The sequence below is a fragment of the Apteryx mantelli genome, chromosome 1 (assembly GCF_036417845.1).
Source record: "Apteryx mantelli isolate bAptMan1 chromosome 1, bAptMan1.hap1, whole genome shotgun sequence".
Lineage (NCBI taxonomy): Eukaryota > Metazoa > Chordata > Aves > Apterygiformes > Apterygidae > Apteryx > Apteryx mantelli.
Genome location: NC_089978.1, coordinates 5,393,046 through 5,420,525, shown reverse-complemented (window position 1 = coordinate 5,420,525; position 27,480 = coordinate 5,393,046). Strand labels below are relative to the sequence as shown.

Below are 27,480 nucleotides of genomic sequence, written 5' to 3'. Positions count from 1 at the left end.
TGGCTTAGCAATAATGTCCACCAGCTCCCTCGGCACTCGTGGGTGCATCCCATCAGGGCCCATGGATTTGTGGGTGTCAAGTTTGCTTAAATGATCTCTAACCCACTCCTCCTCCACCAAGGGAAAGTCTTCCTCTCTCCAGACTTTCTCTCTTGCCTCCAGGATCAGGGGTTCCTGAGGGCTGGCCTGAGCAGGAAAGACTGAAGCAAAGGCGGCATTCAGTAACTCTGCCTTCTCTGCATCCTTCGTCACCAGGGCACCCACCCCATTCAGCAAAGGGCCCACATTTTCCCTACTCTTCCTCTTACTGCTGATGTATTTGAAGAAGCCCTTCTTGCTGTCCTTGACATCTCTAGCCAGATTTAATTCCAAACGGGCCTTAGCCTTCCTCGTTGCATCCCTGCATACTCTGACAACATTCCTATATTCCTCCCAAGTGGCCTGTCCCCCTTTCCACTTTCTGTATACTTCCTTCTTCTGGTTGAGTTTTGCCAGGAGCTCCTTGCTCATCCATGCAGGTCTCCTGCCTCCTTTGCTTGACTTCCTACTCATAGGGATGCACCGCTCTTGAGCCTGGAGGAAGTGATGTTTGAATATTAACCAGCTCTCTTGAACACTCCTTCCTTCTAGGGCCCTCACCCATGGGATTCCTCCAAGTAGGTCCCTGAAGAGGTCAAAGTTTGCTCTCCTGAAGTCCAGGGTTGCGATCCTACTTGGTGCCCTGCTGCCTCCTCGCAGGATCCTGAACTCCACCATCTCATGGTCACTGCAGCCAAGGCAGCCCCCAACCTTCACATCTTCCACCAGTCCTTCTTTGTTTGTTAGTACGAGGTCCAGCAGCACACCTCTCCTTGTTGGCTCCTCCACCACCTGTGTCAAGAAGTTGTCACCAATGCTCTGCAGGAACCTCCAGGACTGTTTGTGCCTAGCTGTGTTGTCTTTCCAGCAGATATCGGGGTGGTTGAAGTCACCCATGAGAACCAGGGCCTGGGATCGTGAGGCTACTTCCAGCTGTCTGTAGAAGGCCTCATCGACTTCCTCTTCCTGATCAGGTGGCCTGTAGTAAACACCCACAACAGTGTCACCTCTGTTAGCCTGCCCTTTGATCCTTACCCATAAGCTCTCGACTCGCTCTTCATCCACCCCTAGGCACAGCTCCATACATTCCAGTTGCTCTCTCACATAAAGAGCAACTCCACCACCTCGCTTTCCTGGCCTGTCTTTCCTAAAAAGCACGTAGCCATCCATGACAGCACTGCAGTCATGCGAGCTATCCCACCATGTCTCTGTAATGGCAATAAGATCATGGCCCTGCGACCGCACACATATCTCTAGTTCTTCCTGTTTGTTCCCCAAGCTGCGTGCATTGGTGTACAGGCATTTCAGGGAGGTGATCGAGCATGCAGGTTTCCCAGGAGGGGTACAAGAGGGTCCTCCATAGCCACATCCCATGCGCACTTCCCTGGCTGCATGCACCTGCTGGAGGCATCCTGACTTGAGCAGTCTTTTGCCAACTACCCTGTCACTATAACTCTCCCCTTCCCCCATCTTTCCTAGTTTAAAGCCCTCCTTACCAGGTTGGCCAACCTGTTGGCAAAGACCCACGTGCCCCGCCTCGTGAGGTGGATCCCATCTCTCCCCAGCAGTTGTCGATCTTCAAACAGGGTCCCATGGTCATAGAAACCAAAACCCTGTTGCCAACACCAGCGGCGCAGCCAGTCGTTAACCTGGAAAGTCCGTCTCCTCCTCCTCTCATCCATCCCCCTCACTGGCAGGATTGAGGAGAAGATGACCTGGGCTCCCAGACCCTTGACCACCATCCCCAGAGCTCTGAAATCCTGCTTGATGGTCTCCAGTTTGCCCTTGGTGTCATTGGCGCCCACATGAAAGAGCAGCAGTGGGTAATAGTCCGAAGCGTGGACAAGCCTTGGCAGTCTTTGCATGACATCTCTCACACGAGCCCCTGGCAGGCCACAAACCTCTCTAGACAAGAGGTCAGGTCGGCAGATAGATGCCTCCATCCCCTGCAGCAGGGAGTCCCCCACAACAATCACCCGCCGCTTTTTCCGGGTGTTCCGGCAGGGCACAGGGTCTGTTGTCCCAGGTACTTCCCTGGCAGCCAGGCCCATCTCCTCCTCATCCTGGAGGGCACTAAACCTGTTCTTCAGCTTCAGGTCTTCAGGAGGAGTAGGAGCCTTTCTCCTCCCACGAGCAGTGACCAGTTTCCAGCCTTCTTCTGTGATGTTATGATGTACCGTTTCACACGACACAGAGCCCTCTGGCAACTCCACTGCTGCAGGGGGTTGGGACTCCTGGAGCTGTACACTCTCCGAGAATACCTTGTCTATCTCCTGCTCTGCTTCTCGGATGCTGCTGGCTGTTTGCTTGTTTTTAATCAGTCTGAGGATATCTGAAAATCATTATGGCTAGTCTAGATTATGGTTCTATTCCCTTTTCTTCTCAAAACACGGTTTTCTTCCAGATGAGGTCAATAATCTCTGGGTTGTTAAATAAATGTACTTCAAAAACTCTTTGAATGACACAAGTGCTTTATTTACTGACATCTTCCCCCCAAAACCCCAACCCCCCACGGTTTCATCTTTAAGCTATTGGCTTTGAATCACTCCTGATTACGTTTGGTTTAAGACGTGCTCATCCTAGCACGGATTTCTCAGCGGCGAAAGTCAGAAGTCGTGCCACCGGCCTCGGTGCCGTGCTGCTTTGAGAGACTCTTCGAGACCTCTCACACTTATGATTTTGATAAGAACTGACACAACCAGTGTCTAGAAAAGCAAAGAGGTTTAGAAAATATGATTTATGAGGCCTGGTTAAAATAGTTGGTTGTGCTGAGCCTGGAAAAAGAGGGACCGAGGAGGTCTTCGAACAGACCAAAGGTTGCTTTAAGGAGGAGGAGATCAATTAGTTTTTGTATATACTAACAGTGGATAAAGGGGGTAACTGGGTTAATTCCCAACAAAGGAGATTTAATTTAGATATGAGGAAAAAACGAGATTGCAGCATAGTGAAAGCCCCGAATGAGCAGCTTCCTACGACTGTGGAACTGCTGCCACTGGAAACGTGAAGAGTTTTATCAAAGACGATCCGAGTATTTTCGTCTCTAAACTCGGGGAAAAGCAGACCGCTTCCCGCCGCCACGGGGCGAGACGACGTCTAGCCTCGACAGGGGCTTGGGCTGCGCGCGTTCCGAAGAAACCGGTTTTAGCATTTTTCCACATCTGCCATCGACCGCAGCGGGAGAGGCGCTGGGCTCCCACTGCCCTACAGGGCTGGTATTTTGGGGGGAAAAACTGAGGGAAAGGGGTTTACGGCGCTGGGGCCCGCAGGCCTCATTGCGCGGCCCAGCCGCCTCCCGGTGCCGCCGCTCCCATGGCAACGGGGAGCTTCTCCCCCCTCCCCCGCGCCCCGGCTGCCTGACCATAGAGCGCGACCTCCAGCTCTGGCAGCGAGGATACTCCCTTGCCGCGTCACGCCGGGCAACTCGGTGGTTTCTCTTCCAGGCCGGGGAGGCGGGCGCGGCGCGTACGGTGGCCGCGGAGGGCCGAGCCGGCGCGGGCGGCGGGCAGCATGGCGGCGCACCTGAAGAAGCGGGTGTACGAGGAGTTCACCAAGGTGGTCCAGGTACTGCAGTGGGGCCCGGCGGGGCTCGGCGCCGGGGGGGGGGGGGAAGAGCCCCGGAGCTGCCTCGCGAGGGGCGGCCCGGCGGGGGAGCCGGGGGTGGCCGGGAAGGCCACTGGCGGCCTGCGGCCTAGCTCGGGGGAGCCTCCCGCCGCCCCCCCAGCGGCGGGGCCTGAGGGGGGGGGGGGGTGTTTGCCCGGGCTCGGGGGGCCGGGGGCTGCCTGGAGGGGAGGGCCGGGCTGCCCGGGGGTGGGGGAACCGGCAGCGGTCGTTGCCCCGGGGGCCGGGGGAGGCCACCTCGGTGCCGGGCTGGGGGCAGGGGCCGCCCCGGGCTGGCGGTGGGCTCTGCGTTTGCTCTGCGGCGCCAGCGGGTGTCTGAGGGGGGGGAGCGGGGGAGACAGGAACCGCTCCAGGCTGGGAGCGGGGAGGGGAAAGCGTGTTTGCCCGAGGGGAGCAGCTGCCTGGCCAGCACAGGAGCTGCCCCCGTTGGGGGGGATGCTGCTCCCCCCACCCCTATCCAGGCTGGAGAGGGAAGAGGCCAACGGTGCTGGGGGCACAAGAGCTGCCGCAGGCTGGCTTGGCAGTAGGACAGCGTTTCTTCCGGGAAAGAGTGAATTTGGTTTTGCTGTGTGTCGTTGAACCTCCCTGTCCCCACCTGCAGCAGCAGCACGAGGACCTGTCCGCCAAGAAGCTGCGGCTGACCAAGCCCAGCAAGTCGGCAGCGCTCCACGTTGACCTGTGCAAAGCCACCTCGCCGGCAGATGCCTTGCAGTACCTGCTCCAGTTTGCCAGGAAGCCTGTGGAGGTGGAGAGCGTGGAAGGGGTGGTCAGGATCCTGCTGGAGCATTATTACAAGGTAGTGAAGCTGGGAGCTGAACACGTTTCTGGGCTCCTCTTTCCGATCTCATTACTTAGAAGGAGGGGGTTGGCTGCGGAATAAGGAGCCACTGGTTTCTGGGTCACTAACTGTCCACTGTCTGTGGACAGAAGTCATATTTAAAAAAATGTTGTAGTCTGGCTTGGGCTGTTGGAAGCCCTGTGTGGAAAGAGGGAGTGACTAGCCCTTTCCCCAAATGATTGCTGTTTGTGTTGCTTGGTAGCTTTGCCAATAGTTCCAAGAGTCAGGTGACAGGAACATGAACTATATTATCCATACAGATGGTCCCTCATAGTTAGTCTGAGATTAAGCTGACAAGGGCAAAAGAAATCTCAAGAAATTGTCCAGAGCACCGATCTGTCCAAATCTGGTCCAACTCTATCTAAGTCCTTTCCAACTGACATTTCCTTACCTTGCTCTTGATTTCCTCTGCCAATGGAGAAACCTTTTAGCTATTGCTTATGCTGTGGACAAAACAGTTTGAACATGACGCTTTTGAAAAACTTTTCAGCTTTTCCTCAAAAAAAATATTAACAGCAAAATAACAAATAAATGGGAGAAGTAGTGTATGCTTCATAGTATGTAGACACTGGTCCTTCATGTACTAAATCAAAACTTCACTGTAGATAACAAAGCTGCACTGCAGGCTGAAAGCTTCCTCCTAAATGTCCTTGTGCTATTTGTGTTTTCTTTCTTTACATTTATATCTACTCTACTTTGAATTGACACTAAAATGCTAAGCTGCATTTTATTTTTTTTCTATGCTTTGCCTGCTTTGGGTTGCATGTTGAGACTGTTTTACAGCTTTCTGTGTATTTATCATTAATTTTTTTTGGAAGCTTCAAGAATATGCAACTTAACCTAACTTGCTGTAGTTCCATAGCTTTCTATGCATAAAACTGTGGTTCCTGATCAAATAATGCTGTTGACGTTTGTGTTGTAACCTGTGTCAGAAGGAAGACTCTTAAGCTTACAAATAAGGTCAGATATTCAAGTGCACAGTCTGTGGACAGAAGTCAGATTTAAAAAATTGTTGCAGTCCTATAACTGCCATTATTTTGCTTAAGGTAAACATTTTCTAAAGAACTCATTTTCTAGTATCTCTAGAAAACCAGCACTTAAACTGGTCTTTCAAAAACCTAGCGCTGAAAACTCTAACTGTAGTGGAAGTTGTATTTGTAATAGAATCAGTTTCTCTAATTTCCTTCTCAGGAACCTTGAGAAAGAAGGAGAAAATGCCCTTTTGTGGGGCAGGCTGTTCGTAACTTGCTAATGATAAAATTGCAGATTTTATTCATAAAACTCTTAAAAGTGCCTTTATAAACATCCTTTTTGAAATTGGTGATTTCATCTGTACCGCGGGGAGGGTTGTCCTTTTAATAAAAGAACAAGAGTAATGTGTGTAAACATATTATATTGCATCCTCCACTGATGTAAGTAGCCCAGCTGCAGGTACTGTTGTTAAAGCACTTAATTTAGGCCCTGAAAAATGAAAATGGTTCTCAACTAGGTTTAGAACGAATTTTTTTTCCCCACTGATATAGTATTTGTCACTATGGAGAGTGTGACACTGAAGTAGCTCTTGATCGCTGTTGAAAGATATAATATTTGTAATTGTATATTGCTGCAGCTCTGTGTTCCAGGCTGCACAAGTGCTTGGTCAGAGCTAAGTATAGAATCCAAACTTCTTTTTGCCTTTTAACCCTATATTAGATATCCGTGGCATTAGGATGAAAGAAAGAGCCTCCAGATATGACCAGAAGTGCTGTTGTGTGCATGAATCTCGAGTGCTCAAATTAATAACTCTTTGAAATACTTTAATTTTTTAAATGAATTTAAAATGAATGCCAATTTGTGAAGCTTATTTGTGTAATTATCACCAGTTTTTTATATATATATATATATTTATTATTATTATTATTATTTTTTGCTTAAATGAGCAGCTGTATGCAGCTAACATGTTTCTTTTACATTTTAGCTTGCTGTGTTAGGCTTCTTTCTTTTTTTCATCAGATTCACATGATTCCTCTCCACTGTTAGACAAAACAGTTGTTTCCCTTAGCTCACAGTCCATGATGCTTAGCAAAGGTCAAGAGACCATCAGTCTCTGTTCATCTCTAAACTCCTTTTCAAGTTTTTAATGAAAAGATGGAAGAAATTAACATTGATGACAGTGAATTTCCTGGCATCTGGAAAACCTAATTATTTAAAATATCAATTTTTAAACACAATGAAAGCAATTCTGAGGAATGCTGATGTTAGTAAAATAATTATTTTGAAATGTCCTGGAAGCTGCCACGGAAACGTTCTGATATGGTTAATTTTCTATGAGGTGAGTTGTAGAAGTATAGGGGAGGAAGCCGACTGACAGGAAAATTCAGTCCCGTGTGCTGAATTGCATATGGGTCCTACCTGCGTGTAGTCTTTTGTGCTTTTCAAATGAAGAATGAATGAGGATGACTGTAGTTGCTTTCATCCCAGGAGAACGATGCCTCTGTGAGATTGAAGATCGCTTCCTTGCTGGGTTTGTTATCGAAGACTGCGGGATTTTCCCCGGACTGCATTATGGATGATGCCATTAACGCACTTCAAAATGAGAGTAAGTCACACGTTTCAAATCGTGTTCAGGATCAAGGCAGAATCATGTAGACTTCAAGTATCAAGGACAGTGGCAAGGCTCTTAGGGATACGCACATCTGAAGTGTATAACTGGAAATCATTGCTCAGACTGCATATTTTCTACTTTTGTGAACAGTGGCAGAAAATACCATGTTCTGAGGATAAGAAAATTTTTCCTCAGAGCTGTCTACTGTATATACCTTTGTTTTAGGGGAGGACATGGTGTGCTTTTGCACCACAAGGTGAGAGGTGTTGTTTCTATAGTATTCTGTCTTAAAGGACAGTCTTGCCGGAAGTGGGATCTTGTTTGAAGTGGAATATTTTTCTGATGTTGCAGGCCAGCCCACCAGAACTAATGCAAGAAGGCATTCATCTGTTATCATTTGTTTTGGAGATAGACGGTAAAGCTTAGGTTGTCCTGTTTGTGCCTTCGTGAGAAGTCTGGTTTTGTTTTTTAGGTTATATTTACAGCTATGTACTTTACTTGCTGCAGTTTAATTTTATTTTAATGTAATTTAGTCCAGGTGAACAGGAGGCTAAAGGTGAGTCAGCAGCGACGGCGTACTGCATACTGGGCTGCATTAACAGGGGCGTAGCCAGTAGATCAAGGGAAGTGATTATTCCCTTTTACTCGGTGCCACTTAGACCACATCTGAGATACTGCAACCAGTTTCGGGCTCCTCAGTACAGGGGAGATGTTGATAAGGTTGAGTGAGTTCAGCAGAGCGTCACTGAGGTGGTCAGGGGCTGGAGTACGTGATGCGCGAGGCAAATCTGAGGGAACCGGGCTTGTTTGGTCTGGAGAAGAGACGACTTTGGGGAGAACTTTCCAGCCTGAGTGATTCTGTGGTTCTGTCCCTTGGGAGGTATCTGCGGACTCTGGAGCTATGCAGCCTTTCGCTGTTTTGTTTCGCAGAGTCTCACCAAGTCCTCGCTCAGCTGCTGGACACCCTGTTGGTCATCGGCACAAAGCTCACAGAGAATCCGTCTGTCAGAATGAGACTGGTGGAGGTGGCCTGCAAGGTAACGTAGCCTTCCCGAGGAAGCAAATACTTCTGAATGGCAAGGCTCTGCTCTTGCATCTTGTTGAATTTGGATTGAATCTGTGTTGGGAGAGAGCTTCAAGTACTGTATTTAAGAGCAACCTGAAACTGCACATGGTATGAGCGTGATGTCGAGTCCGGTTAAGGAGTCTGTAAATGACAGCGGTGTTTGTGAGATGTCTCTGAGTTTCCTCAGTTATTGTCTCTTTCTCTAAATGCTATATAAGCATTTCTGTGTTTTGTAGATGACGTTTAGATACCCAGCTAAACCTATTGCTTGATAAATAGCTCCTTTTATTAACAGAAAGCCTCCTCTTGAGGAAAAAGCAATTAAAAACGTTTAAGCTGATGTGTCTATAGTTTATTTCTAATTAAACTTTCATCACTGCCACAGGAAAAATTTTTAAGTCAATATTTAAAATATTTAAAAAAATTTTCAAGAAACTGTTACAATGCTAACATTTTTAACTGCTAGGAGTCTTCGCTATTTGCTTTGAGGGACAGAACAATAGAACAATAAAAAATACAGTTGTATCTCTTAATCTCTTCCATTCCGTAGCATCTGACAGATTCTTCCCACGGGGTAAGAAATAAGTGTCTCCAGTTAATCGGCTGTCTTGGACCAGTGGAAAAAGGTGTTGCAAAAGAAGCTGAAAGCCAGTCTGCCAAAGATGTCCAGAAGATAATAGGGGATCACTTCAATGACCAGGACCCTCGTGTTAGGACTGCAGCTATAAAAGCCATGGTAAATGTTGCTTGGATAATGAAGTGAATATCTGTTTTGGCTATAGCTGAAAAAGCTTTTTCATTTATTGACTTTTTTGAGCGTATGCAAGTTCTTTGCTTCAGTGAGAAGTCTGTATTTCTTGATTTAGCATTGGTTGTGGTTACCACAATTACAATAAGCCACTACTACTACTACCAAGACACAATAAAAAGCTGCTTATGCAGGAAATCTGTGTGATAAATCCCAAAAGAAATTTTATTTATTTATTTATTTTAAACAATGTTTCTGTTTTGCCCCATGGTCCTGTTTATTCTGTAACTCTTCATGAAAGTAACTGGTTTTCATGTGAGGTGGATAGAAGGTGGAGACCCTGTAGAAGCTTTTAGCTTTGCAGAAGTGCTGACAGAGATCATGCACCTGAGCATTTCGCTTAATATGAGTTGCCTGTGAGTATATGGGTTACAGAAATTTCCCTATCGACGTCCCATATAACCTAATGGTGAGCAAGGGCATTTGGATTAATGTTACTAAACTTCAAAGAAAGGTGGGATATATTTGAGGGGACCAGATTTCACTTTCATCTGTCTGGGATCTCCCTCTGCTGGAGGTTATGCTCATCCTTCATTTTCATTCCATTTTGATTTTTTTTCTTTTGGGGTATAATTTTTTTTTTTAAACCTGTTTGGGTGACTCTTATGATGACCTTCAGCCAGATCCATAGCAAGATTTATGACCTTAAATTTACAATTACAGTGGAAATTTTGCAGTCTTTCTATAGTTCGAAGCAGGAAAGTATTCCAAATGAATTCAGTATCACTAACCACTTCTAGGACTCCTGATCAGGATTTTCCTTGCTACTGTGTTTAGTTTTTTTTCTTAAACTATCTCATTGGCATGTTGTAATTTGAAGAAATGGATACAGAAAAACACTGTCTCCTTTCTCGTTGACTGTGTTCAAGCAGATATTATCCATTTGGTTTGTATGTCAGATTTGTGACATTACCTCATTCCAGACAGAAACAAGCTGTGTTTAGTAGGACAGTTTTTGCTATTCTCTGGTTCAGCAATTGAAAAGGTTTACAGGCCGTAGAAATTTGGCAACACCTAATTTAGATCCATATTTCATGAGTTTGGAGAAAAAAATCGGATTTTTGGAAGTGATAATAAATAAACAAGTTCTGTTGTGAGAAGCTGAACTCTGTAAGCCTTTTTGCAAAAACCTTCAGCTCCCTGCCTCACGGCTGCTCTTGTATGTCTGTCTTGTAAAAATGCATATTGTAACAAATGTGGGATAAGTTGTGTACATTAGTTTACCACTATATGTATGCCAACTGAATAGTCTGCATTTCCTTCAGTAGGAAGGCTCATTGGTGTCTTTCTCTAATAAGTTTCTGATTTTCTAGGAAACCGTTAGTAAATTAATTATTTTTAAGCTTTCTATATTTCTTTCAATTGTGGTTGAAATACTAAGAAGTTGTATGAACGCTGGGAGAATGCACAGACAGTGTTATCTTATTTTCCTAAGCAAAGTGAAGTGGTTTTGAAGTTTATTAAGTTTATACCTAAGTGAAGATTATACTTGTCATGGCCAAGATCATGAAATGGTTTAATTACAGCAGCGATCAAGAAACGCAGGCAACTAATGTTATTCAAATAACAGGAAAAAAACAGTGATGAAAACTAAGTCTGTGTCCCTTAAAACTATATACAACTATGTCGCTTTAAACTTTCTTTTTTCTTTTTCCTGCAGCTTCAGCTTCATGAAAGAGGATTAAAATTACAGCAGACTATTTACTGTCAGGTAAAACTTCATACTTGTTTTTGTACTTGTTTGCCTGTATTGCTTTTTAGATTTTGCGACACATGCTTGGAGAGATTGAGGTCACTGAATGGAGATGGGGTGCTTTGTGTGCAGTTTGGCTATATTCCGTGTTACCCTATGGTGGTGAAAATAATCTGTTTTGCATCTTGTTTTGCTCAGATGCACTCACACATATACTTTGATTGGAATATGTTCTTTACTGGGGGAGATAACTGGAGAAAAGGCAAGGCATTAGATAATTATGGCCGTCATCTTGCAGTCTCATCAAAGAGTAAACCCTTGTTCATTGAAGAAGTCTGCGTTTGTTACGTTGGCGAGGCTGCAGGGCTGAAGGCTGTGTCAAATCAGTTCTAGTACAGGTTCACGCTGCATGCTTCCTACATAGTATAGGCAATTCTGGAGTTCTTCTGCATGTGCCTAGCTCACTTCATTAGGACTAGTCTATCTGGTCAGACTTGGACATACTGGGGAGTAGGAGGGGAGACCAAGTTCTTCTTGATTTATAATCTGTCCTAACTGATTTATGTAAGGATCAGAAATCCATTGTGGGAGATGAGTGATGGCCCTGGTGGAGATGTTTCGGGTATATTTGACTGGAAATCTTCTTTTCAGGCTTGCAAACTGCTGGCAGATGACTATGAGCAAGTGCGCAGTGCTGCAGTTCAGCTAATTTGGGTCCTCAGTCAACTGTACCCTGAAAGGTATGTGCTTTATAGAAAAATGACTCAAAGTGGTGGCAAGGTAATAGTCCTAATCCCAGAAGCTTTGTGGTGATAAGTCTCAGGAGTAGCTGTTAGAAAGCTGATGTGTAACAAAATGCTGATACCTGATGAGAATGCACTGAGCTAGATGAAATTTCGGTTCCTGATGTTCATTGCGTGTCCCTAGGCATTCAGCATAGTTGCTTCTTGCTTCCTGCCGTGCTGAATAGCATCAGATCAGCAAGTTGATTCACGTTTCTCTGTGTTAGCATTGTCCCGATTCCTTCTTCTAATGAAGAAATTCGCCTGGTGGATGATGCATTTGGAAAAATTTGTCACATGGTTAGTGATGGCTCCTGGGTTGTTAGAGTGCAAGCTGCTAAATTACTGGTGAGTGACGTTCTCTTCCTCTGTATCTGAGAATAGTTCATGTTATGTTACCCTTTTGCATATGTTTGAAAAGAAATGGGAGGAAATTTAAGACCCGTTTAGATCAATTTCTACCAAAATTTGGGGAAGGAGAAAATGTGAGAGGTACAGTTATTTTTTTAAAAAAAAAAAAAAGGTTTCTCAGCTGAACTCTGCAGTGATTCTTTGAGGGCAGAGGGTTGGGCATCCAACAGAAAAGGTACTTTTAATAATTCCCTCCACCTACTTTTCAAGCACAGCACGTGTAAGCCAACATACTCAAGAAAGACCACATTAACCTCAGTAGGAAAATAAGATGTGCTGACTATCTTAAGCAAACTCTTTCAGATTCTGAAGTACAGTAGTGGTGAGCATTATATAAAACTATTAGAACGTATGGAAACGATCGGGCCCTGTGTTGGGGTGTGTCAGGAAATGCATGGTGTAATTTAGATGAATCCAATTTCTCTTTTTTCTTTTTTTCTTTAGGGTTCTATGCAACAAGTTAGCTCCCATTTCTTAGAGCAGACCCTTGACAAGAAGCTCATGTCAGATCTGAGGGTATGTAAATATTTGGGTTTGTTTGTTTTTTACTGTGTGTAGAGTACTAAAATCGCACAGCAGGTATGTTAATGCCGAGTGTGTTTGTTTAGCTTGCCTCGGGGCTACCGAGAGTTAATTGATGATGACGGATTTTCTGTTGGATTAGAGTCAATGAAGCAATTGCTAGTTCTAGATTTCATTAGCTGAGCATGCAATAAACAGCTCCAGGCTATTCAGGTTTCACAGATGAGAGAGAAACATTTCTTTGTTCTCCTGACAGCCTTTTGGCTGGAAGCTTTATTTATTGTGGATGGAAAGATTGCGTTCTAGTTTTGGGAGGAAGCTTATGGCAGTGTCCTACGAGATCTAACCGGTAGACATTTCAAGAGACATGGGTAGCTAGAGACTGGGACGCCTGAGCTCTGTGAGCAAAACTTTTTTCAGTAAAATTCCTTAAGTGACCCTCTCAAGGTATTAAGTTTGGTTTCTCTATCTACAAAATAATGATGAAGCTAGAGCTGCTAGTTTTTTGCGGGCTGCTGTGTGGAATGCTTTAGGATCCTTCAAATAAAGTGCTGCACAGCTTTCTTTACAGGGTGGAGGAAAGAAGATGCATTAGCAAGCGTGCTGAATGAATACCGCGTGTCCATTTGCACGCTGTTAACTCTACGTAGTATGGACAGTCATTGAGGTGTATAACTGCATTTTAACAAGTTGAACTGCAAAGTGGTAGCGTCTGTTTTGGCAGATCAGTTGTGGGATACTTTATTGGAGGGGCCTTTGCTCTGACCCAGTTTGGCTGTTCTTATGCTGTCTAAGGATATGTTAATTAAAATGTATTAATTGTCATCCTTTCCCAACGTTAAGAGTACAAAGAGTTATTGGCGATTAGAAACTTTCATGGAAGGGGAGGGTAGTATTTGCTTTTCTCAGCATTTTCACGTCTCTCTTCTGTCAGTGTCTCTAAACCTCTAGCTACCTCCGGTTTTGAATCTGGGAAAAGCCATTTAATGTGTTGTTCGGTCATCTTTAAAGTATACCATGATCATAACTGAAAAACTTGTTTGCACAGAGGAAGCGCACTGCACATGAACGAGCCAAAGAACTCTACAGCTCCGGGGAGTTCTCAAGTGGCAGAAAATGGGGAGATGACGCTCCCAAAGAAGAGATCGACACAGGCGCCGTAAACTTGATCGAATCGGGAGCTTGTGGGGCCTTCGTTCATGGCCTGGAAGATGAGATGTATGGTAAGTGTTAACTTACTGCGCAGTGACTAAAGAAGGATATATGTGCTGGTTAGTATGGTTTTTTTTCTGAAACAGACCACTTGGCAACTGTGTGTGTTTTTGGGGGGTCGGTGTTTGTTTAACAAATTGTGGATTTCGGAGTGGTTGGTTCCATTGTGATCTTTTTTTTTGGCAATTATTTCAAAGACGTTATAATGTTGTACAGTATTTTGGATCAAAGTGCTCCATTGAGTAGCCAGATACAAATAGCTTCCTACAAACAGTAAAGTTTTAGTAAAACGTCTGGGAAAAAGAGTGGTTGCTTATGTTGTTCAGAAACCCACTGGGAATTTTTTTTTTTTTTAATTGACTTAAATTTAACAGTTGGATGTGGTCCTAAATTGGAAACATTAGTTGCTGTTGTTTGAAATTGGTGTTTTCTCTGGAGGAAGGAAAATCAGATTTGCTGAGATGTATTGATACAACTTCATGTTGTTTAAAGCATAAGACCACAAGGAACCCGTGTCTGTGGAGTCCAGTAATAATTTCTTTCATAAACATAGCAACTTCCGTCCTAACAAAAGCTAGAACTAGCGGGGACAAAAAGAACATTTTTCAAAATGTTTCGGGATCTGACAGCTTCAATGAACAGAAGTTTTCTTCTAATTTACAGCCCAAGCTTATCCATGGTTGACTTATGCCTATTTGTTCTTAGTGGGAGGTTTCAGATTAAATAGGTTTTGCTTCTCTCTGGGACTAGCTCCCCTGGTAAATACATAGACAGCTCTAATTTTGCAAGGGGCTAAACAAGCTAAGCCCCCTTTAGTCTCCGTTGGTATAAAAGTTCCCCCCTTGGCCAGTTAGAACACGTTACTCTTGAAAATTGGTGAAAGGATCTGTATGTTTTCGGATACATAGGTTCCGGTGAGGTCTTGCTTTCGTCGTTAGCAATGTTATCAATAGTTCTCCTTCTTTAATGGAAATATCTACATCCTGGGATCAGATATACCTGTTAACGTAGTGTTACTGTACTGGTGTCTCGTGGTCTTGCTATGATCGACTCGGCCCTAGCTGTCTCTTTCCAACATATAATATAGGGTCTGTTCTTTTGAGCCTGGATAAGTTCTGAGCGTAAAAGTGTAATACAGGCGTTCTTGAGCTCCGCGTTTGGCCGTAGCGCTGGCCATGCTGATGGCCTCAGGAAAATACGTGTTTTAGGCTTTCTAGCCCAACTTTCCTCTGGGTAAATTGAAGACTTCTGTTTCATGGGGCTATTGAGAACAGCTAGTATTTGTGTAGAATCATGACAACGCTGAGCTCTAAATGTTACTCCTGAATTTGTTTCTAATGTTACTAGAAGGATGATGATAAATTAGAAAGTCTAAAAACACTATAACTAAAATCTCTCTTTTAATTGTGTTGTAAAAATTGGTTTATTGTTCCATGACTCCTGCAAATCGAAGCGTGTCTTCCTAATAGCTAAACTCACCCCGAAGCTTGAAAATGCAACTTTGGTTCTTTCTGACTTAACGATAAAAATTATTCACTGGAACAGGTCTGTTAATCTGTGAACCATGTTCTCCGGTTTGTTGTGCCGATGAAATGTGTCGATGAAATGGATAAATGTGGTTTATACACAGGTCTTTCAATAATGTAGCTGTCTCTCCCTCCGCTGCAGCATTTTTAAGTACTGCTGAGCCATCTTCTTCCTCGCTCGCAGCCCTGCATAATTTCTTACGTGGAACGTTGTAACTTTGATCTAAATTAACGTGCCAGCTTCTGAAGGCAATATTGGTGAAATGTTTCTTTTGTTTATTTGTTTTTCCTCTTTAATACCTCGGTCTTAACGACCACGGGGACTGGTAGATGTGGCAAAAGCTTTGTTACTGAATAAGCAGGGGTCTTGCTGTGTTTGCGTTTTTCTGCTTAATCAGAATCATCGGGAATCGAATATGTTCTTTAAGAACAATAGGCCTAAAAGCAACTTACAAGTTTAAGTAAATGTTTTCAAGATGAGCTAATTGGGGTGAAAAATAGAAATGTGCTTAAAACAATAATGTTTGCAAGACATCAAATTCTTATTTTTATGATCCCAGCACATGAATGATCCCAGCACGTAAATATTATGGAAGCTAGTGTGGACGGCTGTAGGGAAGAAAATCTCATCTCCCCTTACACTTGTTATATTTGGGTATTCTTCAAATTCCTGCAATGTTTTACAGCATAAATACATTCTGGACACTTCTGATCTTTTCTTCCTTAAATTATGCATCGTTTTAATAATTAGGTGGCATGTTTTCCCTTTCTTTTGAGGAATCCGAAGTCGTGAAAGAGATGAAGTTCATTCTGTTTACTGCTGAAATACCGCCACTCCAGGGCTTTTCAGCAATTCATAAAGTGCTGCACAGCAAGTTAAAAATGCAAAGAATGCTGTGAGCAATTAAGATGTCAGGAAGAATAAAGCAAGTAGAGTTTAATTATCTAAATTAGCTTGCTTAAGATACCAGGGTTATAACTGCACTTGCAAAACGTGCTATGAAAGGCATAACATTTATTGGTGGGTAAGAGGCCTGTTTTCACCTGAAAGTCCATGTAGATATGTTTATAACAGTAACACGTGCTCTACCGGAGGTGAGGCTTTTGATTTGAAGACTTTGCTGTGGAAAGGACTTGAGATCCTGCTCTAGCTTCCTTTGTCCTCAGAGTTTCCTTGGCAACTCCTATCCTAAGCTCAGCCCTTGAATATTCTGCGTTGTGGCCGTTGGGTAGCGTGCCCTTCAAACGGTATTAACCATTGCTTCCCTCCCTCTCTTTTAATAGAGGTTCGGATCGCTGCCGTGGAGGCCCTCTGCATGCTGGCGCAGTCTTCGCCTTCTTTTGCGGAGAAATGCCTAGATTTTTTAGTCGACATGTTTAACGATGAAATTGAGGAGGTGAGACTGCAGTCCATACACACGATGAGGAAAATTTCCAACAACATCACGCTGCGAGAAGACCAGCTGGATACTGTGTTGGCCGTCTTGGAGGTAAGAGCTGCTTTGGGGAAAAAAAGTTGCATTCCTGCTTGCTTTTGAGGTGTTAGAGTTATGTGATGCTGATCAAGGCCATCCTTTGCGCTGAAACTGTCCACTTTTTTTTTTTTTTTTCCTTTTTATTTGAGCACACCCAAATGATCCTAACGTCCAGTAGCTTGTAATCTGCAGTACAACAGATTATTTTTTAAATACATGAAAATTAGATACAAACAGTCTGCCCTTCATCACTGTGCTGTTGCATAATGGCTGTTTCCTCATGTCTCTTCTGTCTGGTCCAGCACTCTGCATTACTTTGTGTTGAATACAACTTAATTTTCTTCGTTTTCTTTGTTCAGTCACCTTGGCTACACCTTTTCTGCGCAAACAGACTAAAGGCATGGGCCTGAGATCGCTCTTCTGACTGTTTGCCTGTACCCTCTGCAGGGTAGTTTTGGCTTTTCCCAACCAGCGCTCTCCCAGGCGATGCTCAGCCAGGATTCGGGGGATATCGTGGACCAGGCTGCCTTGTTTTGGGGAAGGGGAAGAGAGTTCAGTGGTATGAACAGTGCTATGCCATACTGCTTCCCCTCAGGCCTGTTTTATTTACTAATTGAGCTATAGCCCTTGAAGTTTGGGGTGGTTTTTTTTTTAATTTATTTTTTTTCCCCAGTCCTGTATGTGGTAAGCAAATCTTTGCATCTTTTGGAGAGTTTCCCAGCCTCTCTTTGTGCTGTAAATCTGCTGTTTCTGTCTTTTACCGTGCTGTTTGTTTGATCCTGTGTAACAGTGGCTCCAGGAAGGAGCGAACAAACTGCCCCATTTTATCAGTCTGTGACAAATGCTATGGAATGTGATCTGAATTTGCAAACACAGAAGCTCGTTCCAGGTGTCTCAAACTTCCGTGTACCTGATTTATATTTGTTCAAGCAGGGCATCTGTGCGTTAAGGTATAAACATTCATTAGTTAGATTGGAAAAGCTTAGGGTTCTGTCCTATGCTTCTGTGATGATTTATCTTGTATATTATGACCGCTGAAGCGTGAGAATGATTCACGTTTCTGTTGGGTTTGTCTGATTCTGAAAGGTGCTTACTTGCTTTCTGTTTCAGCAGCAAAATCCATATTCAAGTACCAAAATAAGGGATTTGGAAAAATAGCATTAACTCAGCTGCTCCTTGCTCTTCTCACAAGGGTGAAGCTCTGGATTCTGTTTTTTTCACATGGTTCTTTATCTCATTTTCTGTTGACTTGTTCTCCTATCTATCTCTCTAGTTTTTTACCTCTCTTGTCTCCATACTACCCCTCCTGTGGTCCTTGCGACTCAGTCAGAATATAGCATTTTCTTGGTCATTTCATTCCAGACCTGAGAGTACCTATTCTTTTTCACTCATGGTGTGTCTATCCCTGTGTTCCCTTCCACCACCAAAATAAGGAAGGGCTGAGCAGTGCTTTCCTCCTTCGATCATTTGTATGTGTTGGCTGTCATTTAAGAGCCTTCACAAGGGGACTGCTTGCTCTTCTTTTGTGCGAGACAGCGATGAATGTGCTGTTGATATTTAGCAAGTTATAAGTACAATGAATCCCCCACTGAAATGCATCCAGTTCTTGTATGCTATCAAATTTTCACAGTCTATCCAGCAATGCCACACAAATGCTGATAACAAGGAAGTATAATACATATATATGAAACTGCAAGGTGTTTTTTGGCTGAAGGAATGTAATTATTTAAGCTGGAGTTCAGCCTCAGCGCTTCTAAAAATACTGCTTGAAGAGCATAAGCTCTGCTGTGCAATATCTTCCTGCCTAGTAAACAAAATGGGTAAAACATGACTTTAAAAGTGGCACATAAAGCATTCCATATTATCGTAATGAAGTAAACGACTGAACTTGTAAGAGTGTGGTTTTTCTTTTTATTATATTTTTATTATACCTCTATAAACCAGTCGCCAGGTTGAGTTCTTTCTACCCTGTGGACTATCACTGTTAATCTAGTTTATGTCTTCAGCACTTGTGCAAACTCTTTGAAGACTGGTGACCGAGTTAAAGGCTTGTGTTGAGTTGACCTTCAGATGTTGAATAACAGTAGGCTGCTTCTGAGGAGCATGAAACAGGATCGTTTTGCTGGTCATCTAGGAATTACCCAGCACCTTTAGGTTTTCATTAGTGTCCGCGCCAAAGGGTGCGATATCACTCGAACCAAATAGTGACTCTTGCTCTGTTTGAGAAGGTAAATGGAGAAAGAGTTTCCATTCATTTCAGTAAATGAAGCCCATGTGTAAATGAGACATCTTGACTGAGTTTAAAGGCAGTAGACCCTGGAGCAGTTGCCTGGTCTGACAGTTCATCAGCGCATAGCTAGGATCAATTGGAAATGTGCACTGGTTTTTGGATATCTCTAGTACTAATTCTTCCAAGAAGGAGGAATTGCTACGATTAAAATATGCATGCGTACATATCTTCTCTCTCTCTCAGCACTCAAAGGTGTTTGGGTTGGATTTTTAGGATTCTTCGAGGGACATTCGGGAAGCACTTCATGAACTGTTGTGTTGCACCAATGTCTCGACTAAAGAAGGCATCCATCTTGCACTGGTGGAGCTACTGAAAAACCTGACCAAGTATCCCACAGACAGAGAATCCATTTGGAAGTAAGCGTCTTCAGTGTCTTCGTGCGTCTGCTTGTTTTCCTATTCTTTTTAGTAGTTAAATATTTGTCCAATTCCTCCATTAACTAAAGAGGTTACAGGTACTACAGATGTAACGTCCTGTTATTCTGTAAATGTTTGGAATAGCAATTCTTCATATTCATGACTGACATACAGATTCTGCATTTTATATGCTTGTCAGTACTCGTACTGGGAATCCAGCACCGATGGCCGTTCTTGGAAGTAGCCCTCTATCGTAAGCAGTCACTTCAAAACATTCCCAGAGTTTTCAGAAGAGATTAATTCAACCCTCAATTTAAAAACTTGTCTCTTCAATGCAAATAATGCTTTGTACTTACTTGACGCTACGCTAGATAGTAATATTTACCAGCAGCTGATTATATCAGTTGCAACAAGTAGTTTGGCTACATGACATTGTGTTCTTGGAGGGACTTTGCCTGCCTGGGCAAAAATAACTAAAGGTTGTGGATTTTTTGGTAGCTTAATGGAAGCAACAAGGGAAGTGATGCTACAACACGTTTTGAGATGGAATTCTTGGTTATTATTGGAAACACTTATTTTAGTCTGCTTTTTCTTCCAATATAGTCTTACATTGCTTTTGGAGGTGGTGTGTTTGTGGGTTTTTTGTTTATTTGTTTTTTAAATCTTCCTCACTTTTTTAAAAAAAAAAGTACATTTACTATTAGCATTTAGTATGAATGTTTTTCTTGGATTGTGTAGCTCCAGGTGTTAAGTGTTTTTGGACGTAGTTCTGCCCTAGATTACTCGCAGGTTAAATAAACTGTATTTATTATCGCTAGCTTTCTCAAGCTGTCTTCTCAGTTTTCTTGGATCCCGTTAAACATTAAAGCAAATACTCAGTCCTGAAGAGACAGTGTTGCCATGAGTCTGCATGAAGACTTGGACATGAGGATTCTGAGGTTGATCAGCACCTCAAGGTGCCACTATAATATAGAATAGTAGTGCTTTAAAACGTTGTGTTTTGCAACGTGCATGCTTACTAAGAAATATTTCAATCTGTGTATTTTCAGATGCTTAAAGTTCTTGGGAAGCAGGCATCCAACTTTGGTGCTTCCGTTAGTCCCGGAGCTACTGAGCACGCATCCTTTCTTTGACACTCCAGAACCGGACATGGATGACCCAGCCTGTATCTTTCCAAGGAAATCGGTTGTTCTTTTTGACTCTAAAAGACTTATTCATTTTTTTTTTTTCTAATTGCTCACATTTGTTATACTATCTCAAACTGCAGCCGACAGTCCTGTGGCTATTTCTGAATCCCTTTGCAACTTACTGTTATTACTCAGTAAGCGATGGAATAACTGTTATCTAGAACCATTTTCCTAAATACCTATGGGGTATAATTAGCCTTTTTTTCCCCACTGTAATGAATAATCTGGTTATTAAACAATTTGTCAAGGTTTAGGTCTTGCAGATGTGTCCTTTGATGTGAAAACATTTGTCTAGTTTGCACTAATCTTAAAGATCCTTCGACCTTTAAATAAGAGTAGTAGTTTTCCCTGATATATATATATATATATATTTTTAATGTAAAACTTCCCCTACCTTCGCTGTTGTGTAGTGTATAGGACGCTATCGTCTTTCAGTACAGCAGTGGCTAAATCCCTATAGTGCTATAAATTTATCATCTCTTTGAAATAATTCAAAATCGGAAATCCTTACATTAATGTGAGCACTTTTGATGCTTTAGAATACAAACTGTTATTGTTATCACAGAATCCTTAATAATAGAAAATGCCTTAGAAATGTGGAATACCGTTTTTCTATTGTTCGTTATTCTCACTTCCCTTCTATGCAGCTGCAGAACATAATTCACTTACGATGCATACTGAGAGATGTCAGACTGGAACAACTCTCTTCTTCGGTGAAGCATAGTCCTTATTTATCTCGCCATTCAGAGGCCACCAGCCAGAACTTCTGTGCAAGTCAAATAAATACCTTCCGAGAATTGAGAAGGGCTAGAATCGGGTGGAGAGAAGGATTTATCCCTAACAGGATAGTTAAGCAATAATTTGAGTAAAGTTGTGCTCTGAGTTGAGGATTGAAGGAACAGTGGGGGAAAAGAACTGTTGTTTAGCTAAATGGATCTTCTTACCCTGAACCAGAGAATATTTTTTGCTAGGATGTTCTGGAGATAGCTGACTACCAAATCCTGTGGAGAGGTATTCTGTGAAGACAGGTCTGGGAGCCAGAAACTGCAGAGTAGAGCTGGATGGTGGTCTTTTTATTTTATTTTTTTCCACCCCCCCTTTTTTTTTTTCTTTTTAAGCAAATAAATTATTAACTGAAAGTAGAGTTTTGATTGATTCATAGTGGTTAGCAAGTTTGAATCAAATTAGCCGATAGCTTCAGCTGAAAATTTGGAAAGGATTTTGGTCAAAGGGGGGGAATTGGTTTGTCAAGCTGCTGCCTTTATACTTGGCAGCCCATGACTACAGCAGACTTTCATGAAATAGGAAATGTGGGTTCAGGTCCCTTCTGTGCTTGAGAGAGGGTCTGAACCGACTTCTTCCCCATGCAAGCGAGCACCCTGACCATCCTAAGCTTTACGCCGGGTCCTGTTACTCTCTCCCGTTAGATATCTTGCGCTTGGGGTTACCCTGTTGCAGATGAATGCCTCAGCTTTTGGCCAATTTTGCTGCCTTTTGTATTTCTCTGGCTCTTGGACTGTGAAAATGATTTTTCTCTTCTATTCCAGAATCTTCTTCCAATGTTTGATCCCTTGATTCAGTTTGTCCGTGCAAGAGAGATGGGTTTTTTTAGGGTTTTTGCGCCATAAGAGATGCAGCAGTTTTCAAGGACTCGGAGACAACTGTTTACTTTTAGGTAGTATTTGGGTACCAGACAGGTAAGCAGAGAGTAAGCTCCGAGATGGGGAAGAGCGAACTTCACCTACTAGACCCGTTCTGCATTTATTCTCCCTGGCTCCCATCCTTTGTGTCGCCTGTGAGCAATCCCGTGTTGGCAGTAACATCTTTTCTCCAATATGGCCCGTTCCGTAATGTTTACACTTTGTACTTCATTTTCATCTGCTCATACAGCTGCCTCTTTGGTTTTTGCTCAACGTTCTCCCGTTGTTTAAAAAAAAAAAAAACCCTCCTAAACAATTTCCAGCAAAGAAAGGGTTGTTGAGCTGTTGTTGTTTTAGCTTGCCATCCCCCAGGAGCGATTTCTGCTGTTGTTTGTTTTTCTTTAACAATCCGTTTCAATAGACATTGCCGTCCTGGTTCTGATTTTTAACGCTGCTAAAAGTTGCCCAACAATGCCTGCGCTGTTTTCTGATCACACGTTCAGACATTACGCCTATCTTCGCGACAGTCTCTCTCACCTGGTCCCTCCGTTAAGAGTAAGTTGAACCACCTCGGTTTGTGCTTCACCGCTGTTTTGCTGTGAATACTATAACGTTTTGAGTCGAAAAGGTTTTTTTTCCCCAACCATCAAGGGGGTGAATATTGAATTGTACGTTAAGTAAGAAGAGCCAAATATTAAATTGTTACAATATGGAGCTTGTAATGTTTTGGGGAGCATAATAGCGTTACTGCTCTCAAGTGAGAATAGCACGGAGTTTGTTGGTTAGGAAGGAGCACCGGAGGGCAGGATTCCCAGGAGCTTTCTGGCAGTGGGGGAAAGGGGAGTTTAGCCTATGCAAATCTTGCTAATATTTGACTTGCGTCCTACCTACACGGTTTATTCGTGGGTAAGATGTGTTCCCTGCCACTTTGAAGCGTGCTTTTCCCGCGTGGAAGTACGGGTGGTGCCGACGTTGGCCATAAGCCTTATGACAGCTTGTAAAATCAGCTGCACTTTGTGTGGTCTTGACTTCACCATCTCATAGTTTATAGATTAGGAAGATGCTTCTCTCAAAGGGATGTTGAAATTTAAACTGAAGATCTCTGTCCAGAGGGGGATTATAAACTGGAGAGTGTTAATTAACAAAGATGCAGACATGAAAGCCTCAATAAAAATGTTGAATCTGAGAAATAAACTGGAGCTCTCGGTTGGTAGTATTCCCGCTCCTAACTAGCGAGGCAGCATTTTGGAGTGTTTTTCCTTGTGTTAAGCTCTTCTCTTTTGTGTGCATGTGTTTCTTTTTGCTTAGCTGCCGGGTAGAAAGCTGGTGTCCTCCCCCGTCTCCACCAGTATTACACCAAATGAGGATCCTTCCCAGCAGTTCTTGCATCAGAGCCTGGAGAGGGTTTACAACCTTCAGCACCTTGACCCACAGGGCATACAGGAGCTGCTGGAATTTACCATTCGGTAAGGCTGCAAGCTGGCGTGTTTGTTTGAAGATGGGTTAAAATTCCCAGTTTCTTTGAAGTAGCTGCATTGATTCTGAATACGAATGTTTTGCTTTGCTGTTGGGCACTTAGTCTGAACCCCCTGATAGAGATTGTGATTGTATTGTGATTAAAAACAGAATCATGACCTGTTTAAAACAAAACCAGGGGTCTCAGCTCTGGCTCTGCTACACCAAAAGATCAGCGTGCATTTAACGGGAATATCTTTTCAGAGCTTGGTCAGGTAAGGGTGCTCTTCTTGGACTGTTCACTTGTGGTTAAACGTGCTTTCGGTTTTTGGGGGTGACAGCTTTGTGTGTCCTTATTAGTTCTCTGTCCCTGTATGAATCCCTCATTTCGATGGTATTATTTGTAATGCACGTGCTTTTTTTTGCAGGGAGAAAGAGGTTGTTGTCTCCTTTGCTCTTCTGATTTTCAGGTCCTGTGGCCTTTCGTTCGGTGGGAGAGGACCCGCTTCTGTGGCTTTGCTGGGTTCTTATCACCAGTCCCGTTTATAGAGGACTCTGGCGTTCTTCATCAGTATGAAATTCACAGAGAGATTTTCCCAGAATAGACAGTGTTATTTTGCATTGCTGTCTGCTGTTGATAAGGATGTACAATGTGGCTTCTGAATGTGCGTTTTGTGGTGCCTTTCCCATTTCATCTGTGGACTGATTTACACAAACAAAACACTCGAAAAGGATCCTTTCAATGTGATTTGTCTGCTTGGTAGAAAAAAAGCTGTAGTTTAAGAGTCAGAAAAACAGTCCAAAATGCAGCGTTTGGATCCAAAGTGTGAATAAAGAATTCCCAAAAGCTTTATTTTTTCCCTCCCCCAAATCTGCTGTTTCTGTGCATGCAGCTGTGGATTACCTTTAGACCCACCTGCAGTGGAGAAGAAACAACGTGCTCCTCACTGAAAACCTCCCCGTGAAAAGCTAATGACTTGTTCTCGGCTGTTTAGAAGCTATTACGCACAGTCTAAAAGATTGTCTCAAAACATTTAGGACATTAAACGTTTCAAACAGAACTAAACGTTTTAGACGGTTTCTTGGCAGAACGTCCAAAGTCTCATAGGCACAATAAAACTCGAAACCTCGCAGGCTGCGAGTGTTTCCCATTTTGAGTATAGGAATTACGTCTGAGAGCATAATATAGATGGCCGCAGGCGTTGTTTACATGCAGTGAAGGACAGTAGTACTCCGGAGTTAATGGAAATAATCTGTATGCTTTTTGGTGGTGGTGTTCTTTGTGTTTTTTTTTTTTTTCTGCTGGGATCACCACCCAGGAACTGCACTAACCCAACTGCTGTTTTCCAGCCTTAAGAGAAGGGGAGGATTTAAGAACAAAACAAAACGCAAAAGGTTATTTTGCAGAGGGCAAGAGCTTGTGGCACTGACAGTTCGGTTGCTAAGAGGAGGGGGATAGAAGAAATTCACAGCGGTGGGTTCCGCGGTGGGACGTAGCTCCATCCTCCTTTATCGTTACTGTCATCAGGGGAAGCGGCGCAGACCTCATGGATTTGGTGTCTACTTGTGACTTACATTTCTAACCGTGCTCAGGACTGATGCTGTACCCCTAGGCTCTCCAGCTGAAATTGTAAGAGGGGCTTTAAAGTTAATCAGTCTTTGTGGTTTAGTTTCTCCATCTGTACAACAGGACCTTTTCTTCGTCTTGCAGGCATGTTGAAATCTCTTATATATTCGTATGGAAATAGAATTAGGGCAGTTGTGAACCACAGAAGACTGGGAAATGGAATATCTGGCTATTAGCTGAGAGATGACATCCCGTTCCCCAGTAGTGTGTTGTGGTACATTAAGTGTGACGTGGGAATTGAGCACCGAGGAGTCTGTTCTTCTCTGCTCTCCTGGAAAGGATGGAGTTTAGTCACTATGTAAGGCTCAGACTGGCTCTACTGCTCTTGCATTTAAGGAAGGCCCAACCCCTCTGCTTGGGGAAGGTTTTCCTTGGCTGCAAAGTTCACAGACAGTCTCCTGGATCAGCTTTTTGGGTTCCATTGGCTGTCTTTTGTTCTGGAGGATAAAAGCTGCTTCTGTAGCTGTGTGCTTTATGATAAATAATTATACCGCACAGCAGCCTCTTGTGACCATATCAGTACGCTAGACTTGAGCTTGTTTTAAAAATGCAGCTATAGTTCACATGTGCCTTGTTGCATGAGCCCAGCATGTTCCAAACAATCTTTTCTAGCCGACGTGAGCAGTTAGATTTCCCAGCAGCGCAACACAAATGGGTCTTTAGCTGCTGTGGAAATCTGGAGTGTCTTAAGTTAAATCTGGAACCGCTACCCTGTATGGTTCCCCTAGGGCTGCAGAGTAATGTGGGTTGCTGCTGCCACTGCTGTGCTCATGACAGCCTCCAGGAACAAGAGAGATGCTGCAAAGTCCCAAGGTGCAAATTGTTTTGTAGTGCCTCGTTTTTATACGATTTCTGGTGCTTTTTGTAAGGATAAGCAGAAGGAAGATGCAGGAGGAGCTGGCTGGTTCAGCACTGCTGTTGCTGCACTCTGAGCGCGCTCAGATTAACGTTTTGCGCTGCCCGTCTCAATGTTTTTTCTTTTTTTTTTCACTTGTTTCAGTGATCTTCAGAGGCTTGGAGAGCTGCAGTCAGAGCTGGCGGGGATGGCGGACTTCACTGCGACTTACCTTCAGTGTCAGCTGCTCCTCATCAAGGTCGGGTTTTTGTCTGGGTTTCTTGGGCTGTTGGTCTGAAACGCCCGCAGCCCCCTACAGTGGTGCGCTTCTCCTGGTTTGATGTTTGCACTGAAAACTGATTTATAACGAAAGCGCAGGCTCCCTGGGGTTCCGATGTTCCCGCTTTCCTTCTGCGGCCCGTTATTTATGCAGTAACTTTGCAAATGAGTACACCATTGCAGATGCCTGCTCTTGTGTGTAGAGCTCATGTTGGTTCGCGTGCGCTTTGCCAGTGCAGAGTTTGTTAATATATTTGCTGACAGAAATCTTCTACAGCATTGAAACGTTCTGTCCGTTTTATATTAGCAGATGAACTGGTTATTTTGACAAAATAGCAGCTGTTTTCAAAGTCAGCTTCTTGCTGTAAACAGGAGCTCAAACTCCTTGCTTTACCTCTCAAGCTGTAAACCAGCGATAGTATTTAAGTTAGTTTGCTGGTATGCTTTAGGTGTTTGAAGGTGACCTATCTATATGCAAAGCAAGAATTCGCAAACCAGTTTCCAGAAGGTGCCCAACAAAAGCTTTGTTATGTAAAACCAGGAAAGTGTTTCAGTTGCTTTGCTAAATGTGTAGTTGCCAGTTGGAATATCTTATAGCAGCCCTCAAATCCTTGGAATACATTTACAGCCCAAAGAGGATATTTTAGATGAGCGGTGTTACAGTTCAGAACAGTAATAGCTAAATCTGCAAGTTTTGCCAAAGCAGAACGTGCTATCCATGCAGAAGACTAGCATTTGGATTAGGCTTTTTTGGCTTTCCTCCAGGCGTTGACTGGGGCGAACCAATGTACGTTAGCTAAAAGAATGCGATATTTTGTATTTCTGGCAAACGTGTGTGGTCTGTTTTCGAAGAAGCGGGTAAACGCTAACTGAAGGCTGCCCAAGTCATTCTTTGCTTGAGCTGCTGGACAGTCAGTAGGTCGGTGATGTGGAAGAGTGAATAGTGTGGATGAAATTAAAAGTAACTTGGAATATCATATAACTAGAAATTCTGATATGGCAGAGAGAAACTTACTGTCAGAGCCGGCCTTTTCGGTAGATTTCTTTCCAACTGTTTTTTTCCCCAACAGCTTAGAAATTGTTGGGGAAAAAGGTATCTTCATTTCTCAGCCTCTTTAGCTTCGAGAGGTTCCAGCCCTTTCAGGCGCTGTTACGCGTTGTGTAATTTCAGGGGCAGTTAGCTGGGTTTCTGGGAACC

At 43.4% G+C, this 27,480-nt stretch overlaps 1 protein-coding gene across 2 annotated transcripts in view; it reads left to right on the top strand.

Annotated features, from left to right (window-relative positions):
- The first annotated feature begins 3,564 nt into the window (after positions 1 to 3,564).
- INTS4 (integrator complex subunit 4) overlaps positions 3,565 to 27,480 on the top strand; it is a 35,039-nt gene continuing 11,123 nt past the window's right edge. For both annotated transcript variants that reach the window (XR_010886620.1, XM_067313089.1), the window contains exons 1-16: positions 3,565 to 3,639; positions 4,298 to 4,492; positions 6,995 to 7,112; positions 8,049 to 8,155; positions 8,735 to 8,920; positions 10,653 to 10,703; positions 11,337 to 11,425; positions 11,695 to 11,815; positions 12,323 to 12,394; positions 13,449 to 13,623; positions 16,423 to 16,628; positions 19,117 to 19,259; positions 20,309 to 20,424; positions 22,508 to 22,641; positions 23,395 to 23,552; positions 26,169 to 26,262. Coding sequence is in view for 1 of the 2 variants with exons in the window: in XM_067313089.1 (XP_067169190.1) it covers positions 3,586 to 3,639; positions 4,298 to 4,492; positions 6,995 to 7,112; positions 8,049 to 8,155; positions 8,735 to 8,920; positions 10,653 to 10,703; positions 11,337 to 11,425; positions 11,695 to 11,815; positions 12,323 to 12,394; positions 13,449 to 13,623; positions 16,423 to 16,628; positions 19,117 to 19,259; positions 20,309 to 20,424; positions 22,508 to 22,641; positions 23,395 to 23,552; positions 26,169 to 26,262 (2,019 nt within the window). In the remaining variant the exon portion in view is untranslated. The remainder of the gene's footprint in view (positions 3,640 to 4,297; positions 4,493 to 6,994; positions 7,113 to 8,048; positions 8,156 to 8,734; positions 8,921 to 10,652; positions 10,704 to 11,336; positions 11,426 to 11,694; positions 11,816 to 12,322; positions 12,395 to 13,448; positions 13,624 to 16,422; positions 16,629 to 19,116; positions 19,260 to 20,308; positions 20,425 to 22,507; positions 22,642 to 23,394; positions 23,553 to 26,168; positions 26,263 to 27,480) is intronic.